Source organism: Lycium ferocissimum, chromosome 8 (assembly GCF_029784015.1).
Source record: "Lycium ferocissimum isolate CSIRO_LF1 chromosome 8, AGI_CSIRO_Lferr_CH_V1, whole genome shotgun sequence".
NCBI lineage: Eukaryota > Viridiplantae > Streptophyta > Magnoliopsida > Solanales > Solanaceae > Lycium > Lycium ferocissimum.
This window is the reverse complement of record NC_081349.1, coordinates 11742757-11752742: the sequence shown is the minus strand read 5'-3', so window position 1 is coordinate 11752742 and position 9986 is coordinate 11742757. Positions and strand designations below refer to the sequence as shown.

The window sequence follows — 9986 nt, the reverse complement described above, 5'->3', positions numbered from 1 at the left end:
ATTCATTCAGTGTTGCTATATAATTTTTAGGAAAAGAAGAAATTGCATGGTTCGCCGTTCAAATGGGTTGGTCTTTAATTTTGGAACTTCAAATGGTATGGTCTTTAATTTTTGCCTTCAAAACTGAAATTATTCCTGGCGGGAGATAAGATATTTAAGGACACGAGACATACTTGTGAAATATTATGATGCGAAAATATAAATTTATAACCCACAAAAAAGTTAATTGCATTGAGGGACAAACATTAAAGAGCAGCGCAAAATAGGAGAAAAAGGTGCAAATGGCCCTTTTCCCACTGCACACTAAGATGGGCTAATGCGAATTGGGCCCAATGAGGTCCTAATTGTATTGGCCTAATGCGAATTGGGCCCAATGAGGTCCTATTTTATTGTCCTTGTTTAGAAATAATTTAAAATTAACCTTGACACTATACATTAGAAAAATAGTAATATTTATTGTATATTGAACTTTTTGCCTTCATTAAATGACTCTACAATAGATAAAATCGTCATTTATTATTTTCTTTAAATTAATATACATAAAATAGTAATAATATATATTTCCTTTCAAAATAAAAATTGCAATAAAAAGAATCCTAAACCTAAAGCAAATTCTAAAACCTAAATAAAGGAAAGTCATATCCAACCAAACAAACAACAATAAATTCCTTCTAAAGAGTATCTAATTTGATTAGGAACCAATTATGATTGGTACGCATTAAAATTAAATGCAAAGATCGTAAAAGTAGTATGCAATAAATAGGATTTTGACCAATTAAAGTTCCGTCCAACAAAGAAAGATCTACATATATGTATACCATTAATTAATTAGGATATACACACGTTCAACTTAGATTAGTATTTTTTCCGGCTACAAATTTTAGTTTTAGGAGCTAAATTCCTCTTTCTTTACTTGGAGTTGTGATTAGGTTTTTTTAACCTTCTTCTAACAAATCTATATAAGTAATTATCGATTGATTCTTCATTATTCTTGTGCAGGCGAAAGAAGACTCGAGTATGTGATTAAGACTCATCCCGATTTAGCTTGGATTTAAAGGCCTGCTTCTTTTTTGAATTTTATTTCTTATACATTGTTCTATTTATGTTGTTAAGGTTTTCATCACCTATTTAAATATGTAATATGTTCATGTTAATACTCCATCTGTTTCAATTTATGTGAACCTATCACTATTTGGGGAGTCTACGAGGTGGTACTTCGATCGCGTTTTCCTTACATTGTTTCTAAATTATTTAAATTATAAATTATCATGACTTATAGTATTTTTTATGTAGTTTCCGAATATATAAATTTTATTTTTACAAACTTGTAAAATCTATGTCAAAATTATAGAGTTTGACCCTCGTACTCCGAAAAAGTTCACATAATTGAAACGGAGGGAGTACTTATTTTGCTGGAACCATACTTATAAAGAAAATAGAGAATTGTTTGCAAAAAGAAAATTGCATGTTTTTTTTATAAATATTTATCACATTTTCATGTATATTGAATGACAGAGTTTACTACATTAAAGTGGTTGCGAAATTGAGAAGAACGAACTTCAAAGTTCAAATTTGTGGAAAAAAAATTGTAATTAGAGGTAACTTAATTTTCTTCATTATTTATCTATTACTATTTTTTTGCTTATTCTGCTTTTGATTTTTATGCGGTCATATTTGTTTTCGGGTATATGATGACTGAATGCTGAAACCGACCTGTCCATTTCACTACTTATTTGGTTAAGACTTGAGAGAGTTTAATTTATGTTGGATTATTTATTGTTTTGTGATGACTATATATTTCTTTTATTCTTTTTCCTCTAAATTGTAGAATAAGAATCATGCACGGTTATCTTTTTTGTTTTGTTTTTATATTTGGTTTGATTTAACCAATCAACTATCCTAATTCCTGCCTATGGTTGAAGATGAAAAACAATAACAACTTCACATGGATACAAATACTTACAGTTGTATCTTTACAACGTACTGTAATGCATTAAGCTCTCATCAATTAGTATTATTACTTTAATCCCGTAACGTTAGTATCTTTATATTGCTTATCCTAGGGTCCACTATTTGGTTTTCAATTATTGAGCTTTTCATGATCTTTTTGTAGAATTTTTACCGCAAAACAGAATGATGCAATATCGACTTGATTTATACATAGCTTCAAGGTGCGCGAGTTTTCCCGAATTTTAGGTTTTATATATGAAAGTTCCAAATAGAAAAAAGTGGTGCCATTCTAAATATCCTTGTTTTACCAGGTATTTCTTAAATAATTAATTATTATTATTGTTTGAATGCTAATTAACAAGAAGTAAATTAATGGAATTGGTCTCGTTACATAATGAGATGATTTCTCTGCTTTTAGGTCAAAGCACATGAACTTTTCTCATAAGTTAGTATTTATTTGATACTATTTATTTGAATATTTCCATTTGTAATCTATTAGTATTGTTTGTATTATTTAGGGTGGGGATAAGTATGAAAAAAATGCTATTTTTTCTTGGAAAAACAAAAAAACTGCCATAATTATCGTTTTTATTATTGAATACAAATCACAAAATGTGGTATCACGAAGGAACATCCAACATGGGTGTGATAAGGTAATAAACACACCCGCTATGGGTGCGTTAGCAATTAAATTTAAGGATTCGAAAGCCATCAAGGTTATGTCGACACAACTAAAACGGCCATCCCCGATGGGTCGGTTCAATTTTTAAAAAAGAAAGATTATTGAATACAACTTCAGTTTGTTTAAATTAGGATTCACTTTAGGTTTTTTACACCAATTTAATATTAATTACTTATGTTGTGTCTTATTTTGTTTAGTAATATTCAGCAATTAAAATTCTTTTACCAATTAGTGTTATTTCCGTTAATTTTTTAGAATTTTAAAGCCAAAATAATTTAGATTAGAAAAGAATGAACAGTCCTACAAAAAAAGCGCGTACTCTACATTTTCTAACATGATAAAGTCGATGATTGTGGAGTTAAACCTGCTTGTGATTTGAGGTAAGTTTTTTATAATCTTAGTTTGTTCTAGAAGTTAATATTGATAAATGATCGTGTATTTTTGATAGACAATTACATCTTATTGAAAAGTTGTTAGTTGTGATTTTTGTTACAATATCTAATATATGTTTATTAGTTATTGTTTGACAGTGTGTTTTTATTTAATGTCATCATTACCATTCAATAAGGGAACGCTAAGAACAACACCACCACCAACAACATCATACCCAGTGAAATCCCACAATGTGGAGTCTAGAGAGGGTGAAGTGTACGCAGACCTTACTCCTACTTCGGAAGATAGGGAGGCTGTTTCTAAAAGACCCTCAGCTCAAGAGAAATATGACGAGAAAAGGTCAGAGCACAAGTAGTTCAAAGCAATTTGAAAACGCAACTAACGAAAGCAAAAAAGCAGGAAATGCTAAGAGAATATCCATTATCATCTTTAGGCAATTGCATTTATTTTAGTGAAAAATATTTTTTTTATATAAATTATTCATTGATTCACGTGATGCACACGTATACTTAAGACTAGTAGGCTAAACAAAAGGAAGACTGTCACGTAACAAGAAAACATGAGGGTTAACTTGTAAAATTTGGTAAGCAACAAAAGATAAGGAAAAGGGAAAAGTGGGAATCTACTTTAAGTGTAAATTTGTGGTGTGTAAATATGAATTTGAAAACTCCATTTGGAACTTTGGAATGTTTGTGAGAAGAGAATGTTAACAGAAGAAAGATACATAATCCGGCTTAAGCTAAGGATAACTTTTCGAGGCAACTCTCTTATCAATTGTGATACATATAAATAACAGGCATCAGACTATAGAAATGCTATGCACTGGAAGATAAAGGCGTTAATAACAAATAGTTGGTCATGGCTGATTTATACAATGAAGCTGGTGGGCTCTTATGGATTAAAAGCTAGCGTATATTTTATGCATGATGCATTCAGTATATAATTTCTAATGCTGTGCATGCGATACTAATATTTTGTTGCAGGAGTTTCAAGATTCATTTAAGAAACGACCCCCACCCATTACACACTCAAAATTCAGTCACTTTCTCTTCTGAAAAAGAACAATATTGAGAAATACAACTCTCCGTATTTTGAAGCTGGCGGCTATAAATGGTGCAACTTTTTCCCGACTGGACTCTAACTAATATTAATAGTTTCTTGAGTTATAAATTTGTAACAGTTGATTGGTTGTGCAGGTCGTTGGTGTTTCATCCAAATGGAAACAAAAACAAGAATAAAGCAGGCAACTATGTTTCTGTGTATCTGATGATGGCGGAGGCAACCTCACTTGCCCCTGCAGGTTGGGAGGTCCATGCTGCTTTTCGGCTCTCTATTTGCTTGATCAAAACAACGAAAGTTACTTGGTCCTTCAAGGTCTCTGCTCTTACATCTACTTCAGTTCTTTTTAGACACATAATGAAGGAGAAAGAATCAAGTTTTCTTAATTACAACAACAGATACATCCAGTGAAAAGGGAAGAAGATTCCATGCAATGAAGGTGGAATGGGGATTTGATCGATTCATGAGCCAAGAAGCTTTCAACAATCCAGAAAATGGGTATGTTGTAGATGACAAATGTGTCTTAGGAGCAGAGGTTTATGTATGTCAAGAAAAGATCCGAGGTAGAGGGGACTGTCTGTCCATGGTGAAAGACCCCATTAGCTATAAGCACACCTGGAAGATCGAAAAGTTCTCTGCTCTAACTGCAGATTGTGAAGACTCTGAGACCTTCATGGCAGGAGAACATAAATGGTACAATCACTTGCTTCCTTTTCTCAAACTATGTAACTCAAATGCCTATACATATAATGGCTATCCGTATGTATGTATAAACTAAACAGGAAGATCCAATTATACCCCAAGGGAAAAGGGAGTGGTACTATACTTGACACTGGCAGAACCAAGCAGCCTTTCTCAGGATAGTCAAATATATGCAGATTTTACATTGCGTGTCCTTGATCAAGTTAATGCCAAACATTACTTTGGCAAAGGTACTTAACATCGGTACAGTACTATAAAAGTTAATGATGTAAGTGTTGAAAAGATTAATGGAGCATTATTATGTCATCTTGGTTGCAGCCAGCTGTTGGTTCAGTGGATCACATACATTTTATGGATGGCCAAGATTTATATCGATTGGGTATTTCAGTTTGCCCCGCTTTCTGGTCAAGGACGCTTGTGTTATAGAAGCTGAAGTCACTGTGCATGGAGCTACTACTAATATTATGCTCTAATTAATGCCTAGAATTTGATCATGACACCAATTATTGTAGAGAGAATGTTTCCTCTTCTGTTTGGACAGGCCAGATAGAAGAAAATTGAAGTCATACATGGTCTCATTGTACAAATTAATCTGCTTGTATCATCATGCCAATTCGGCAATCCATGCCAGTTCCGATGTTCTTCTCGTACTAGTCTTAATAAATTTATGAGCCCTAAGATAGCGTTTAGATTATTTAATAATTGCAAGTTCTTATTTCATGCATAATTGTATTGAGTTAAGTTTTGCCATGCCTACAATTTTTAGACTTTATCAGAAAAAGTTAGTCATCAGGCACACTGCTTGGCGGCTTATTAGCTTTAAAAATATGTCGAGCGACTTTATCTACAATCTTCATTCTATCTATATTTGAATTATTCACAAGTTATACCGAATTAGCAACTTGCCTTGTTTATAAGTCATGCTCATGCTGGGTGGGGATATGACTCTAATTAAGTACAATTTTCAACTTATGTTTAAATTATATACAAGTTATGGTAGATTGGCAAATTTGTCTTGTTCACAAGTCATGCTGGTCGGGACATCACTTTAAGTACAATTTGTATTCTACCTATGTTTAAATTGTTCACAAGTCATTCATGATTGACAAACTAGCCTTATTCACAAGTCATGCTGGGCGCGGAATGACATTAAGCACAATCTTCATTCCACCTTTCTTTAAATTGTTCACAAGTCATGCTGGATTGACAAAAATAGCTTGTATCGTTCAATTGTTTGCTAGTTATGCCTTATTGGCAATATTTGGTACGTCTTAATTCCACATATATATCTTGTTCATTTATTCAAGTCCAACCGTATTGGTATGACCTTTTTGTATTCTTCAATTGTTCTTATTAGATGAATTAAAGCATTTTAGGTCCTTATTTAAATCAAAATACATGCAGGGTTATATTGTTATACTAATGTTTACATTCAATATTTTGGATCATTTTGTTGAAAAAATGAAGGTAAATTCAACAAATGCTACTGCACCCTTGTCTTATTCCTTTTTCCCCCTAGCAATGATATTATTATTATTTGGAAGCTCGCATTTGTTTGCGTATGTTGTCATGAAATACTGCAGGTTTCAAACAAGTATAATAATTCATAGAAAAACATTAAAGTTCGAGATAAATTACATCAGGAAAAAAAAGGGAGGATGAAGAAGGAGAAGAGAGCATGGAGATGGAAGCTATGCCAACTGAATCTGTTTTTGCATGGTTTTTAAGAATGAAGACAAAAACTAGACACCAAACACTTAAAGGAACAGCTGATTAAATTCTTCCTATCACTATTATAACTTGACTTACATATGCAGTCCAATTGTAAACACCCTGTGTTATATTTTCTTTTCTTTTTATTTTGTTTCATGTTGTTAAAGAGTTCTAACAATTATTTTTTCGCATTATCAAAGATTTAAACAATGAAAATATATATTTCTATTTTTTATTGGGAAGGAGGGGGGAGGGGTAAAGGAGTAACGGGTGAATTTCTCAAACGGTCATGAAATTATGTAGTAAAGACACTTATCTTATTTCTACGAAAGTGAAAAGTGTAATACCCAATGGAATAATAAAAAAGAAGAAGAAGAAGAAGAAGAAAAAAAAAGAAGAGAAAACTAGAGTGAGTAATCTTAATCATGGATTTTCCCTTTTGCTATAAAAGTTCTCTTTCATCCTAAGTAAAATCATTATACTAGAGACCCCCTTTGGATAAGATTCAAGAACTCAATGACTTAAAATATCTCTGTCACTCTCTCAAATAATTTTTACTGCAGACATAGCCACCTCCAAACACCTACATACCCATCTCATACAATACGGTACCCGTATATTACGCGGAACGTTGTTTTTTCTTTTTATTTTGTTTCATGTTGTTAAAGAGTTCAACAATTATTTTTTCGTGTTATCAAAGATGTGAACAATGAAAATATATGTTCCATTTTTTTTTTGGGAAGGAGGGGGAAGGGGTAAAGGAGTAAGGGGTGAATTTTTCAAACGGTCATGAAATTCTTATTTCTATATTAATATAATCACTTTACTTAAACCTTGTCTCTTTTCAAAGTCACTCAAAATGGAAAAGTGCTTGGATGTCAAATCCTTTTCTTAGTAGGTGTTTAATCATCGGATTTGGAACTCAAATTTGACTTTTTGATTTGCAATCTGCATTTGTTTATGAAATGTAAACTTAACTTCAACTTCAATTTCATGATTTGAAATTCCAAATTCTCCAAATGTAAAATTTCATATTTCAAGTTATGATTTCATTTTATTTTTTTTATAAAAGTAAACTTGTCCATAAGTTTGTATTTTGCAAAAAATAAATAAAAAATATCCGTCATTTTAAATTTTGCAAAAAAAAGACTCCTGGCGTGAAGAGATTGTATGTATCATGTGAAAGGATTATATTAAAGAATAACTAGTTACTACTACTGTTGATTTTTTTTGGACCAGTGAATCTTTGTAAAATTATTTGTATTTGAATTTTTGTAATATCATATAATCTCAAACATTTATTTATGAAAGGAACATGAAGATATGTGATTTATTAATGCAGCGTAGTAGTATATTATGATACTTCGTTTGTAAACTGTAGTTTGCCCATTTGGTAAAAATTGTATAAGAGTTGGGGAAGTTTTAATAGTTTCATAAATTTATGGGATTTTAATGTTTATGAGAAAAATACAACTTAAGTAATCAAATAAAATTTTAACTTCAAATCAACTTGATTTCAATTTGAATTCATGTACAAATTGACCTTAATTAGATTTATGTCGAGGCTTCTACGATAATGGGTGTCAAATCAGATCATTATTCCATCACATTGGAAAATTCACCACCGACGCATTTGGATTCATGACACGGTTAAACATTTTAGAACCCTTGCTCCATTCCAGCTTGCTGCTGGAATTGTTGCAACATTATTTTGTACCCATATCATTCAATTGAATTAGATCTGTCCCTTGTGTAATTATTTATGGACACGAGGAACGCCTTAATAATTAACTTATTGGCAAATTGAGAGGGATCACAAAAGATATTTAAAGAACATTTGGAATAATAATTACTCCACCATTATAGTAAATATAGTAAATTTAAAAAATCCTCTAGTTTGCGGGTGCCCTCCAGGCTTCATGTCAGATTTTAGGTGCCGGAAAGTAGTTTTTGGTTGGAGTTATTTTGTAGGAAATAAGGTTTAAATTGAGTGGCTTTAAGCCTTTAATGATACAATAAGATCAGTGACTTTACTATGTAATGTCACTTACCTGAATTAAACCCGTCAACCGGTTTGAACCGGACCGGACCGGACCGGTAACCGGCCGAACCGGACCGGACCGGACCGGTAACCGTGGGATTCTGAACAGAAGCCGGTTCCGGTTAAAAACCGAGGCAGGTTAAAATTCAAAACCGGAACCGGTCCGGTTCAAACAGTCCAAAACCTCTTTTTTTTTGTTTTTTGTATTGTATATATATATTATAGTATTTATTAGTATATTGTAAGTATATTTACATATGTTATATAAGTTTATAAGTAAAGTTTATATATTTACTGACTAACAGGCTAACATCAAGTCAGCAATACAACATATGCGTGTATATATATATATATATATATATATATATATATATATATATATATATATATATATATATATATTAAGTTATACTACATATACCTAAAATATAGTAAGAATATACTTATATATATATATAAGACTTATATATATATATATATATATATATATATATATATATATATATATATATATTTAAGTATATGTATACTATATATTATAAGTATATTCTTAGTATATTTTAGTTATTTTTCAAGTATATAACTTTCTAGTTTTTAATTTAAGTAGATGTATATTATAAGTATATTCTTAGTATATTTTAGGTATATTCCTAACTTAATATAAGTAAAAATATGAACACAAATAAATAGAAGAAAGCTCAATGAGCCATATATTTTATTCATTCTTGGATAACATTTATTTGCAAGTTGTAATTTTTTTTTTAAACTTGCAAATAATACATGAGTTGTAAAGAAATAGTAGAATAATAAAATCACCAATTCTCAATCATTTCGTTAATTTTCCCCATATCATATTCGGCCATGGAGATATCTTCAAAGTCTTCCATTTGGTCCAGTCCACTTGCTATCAAATCTTCAATTTCTTCCTCTTCGCCTTCCTCCGCTTCTAAGTTTTGGTTGCGTCGCTCCGATCTAATCCAATCGTGAATGCACACTAGTACTTGCAAGCTAAAGCCGGATAATGAGTGTCTATGGTCTCCAATTTGTTGTCTTCCTTGGCCAAATGCGCTCTCCGAAGCCACGGTTGATACTTGAACCGTAAGGATATCTCGAGTCATTCTTGAGAGTATTGGATGACTTGCCTTGTACTTCTTCCACCATGCTAAGACGTCCAATTCATCTAGTTCCTTGATATCCACATTTGGCTGCATCAAATAAAAGTTATATTCATCAAAGTTTGCACTACAAGAAGGAGTTGGCTGTGAATGTAAAACTTTTAAATGTGACAAACCCAACAAGCCCTTTTTGCTACTTTGAGAAGTAGTAGGGCGTGGAGCAACGGGTGTAGCACGTTCTTCCAAATTAGAATAATGAGTAAAAACTTTTCTAAACTCGTCATCAATAGCGAGTTCGGCTTCAGCTAAAGATGGTTGAACTCCCTCTTCA

At 31.8% G+C, this 9986-nt stretch overlaps 1 protein-coding gene across 1 annotated transcript; it reads left to right on the top strand.

Annotated features, from left to right (window-relative positions):
• The first annotated feature begins 3351 nt into the window (after positions 1-3351).
• On the top strand, positions 3352-4948 carry LOC132066022 (uncharacterized). Its single transcript, XM_059459427.1, has 4 exons — positions 3352-3458; positions 4222-4389; positions 4448-4777; positions 4867-4948. Exons 1-4 carry the CDS (start codon positions 3352-3354, stop codon positions 4946-4948), a joined length of 687 nt encoding a protein of 228 aa, XP_059315410.1.
• The last annotated feature ends 5038 nt before the right edge of the window (positions 4949-9986 follow it).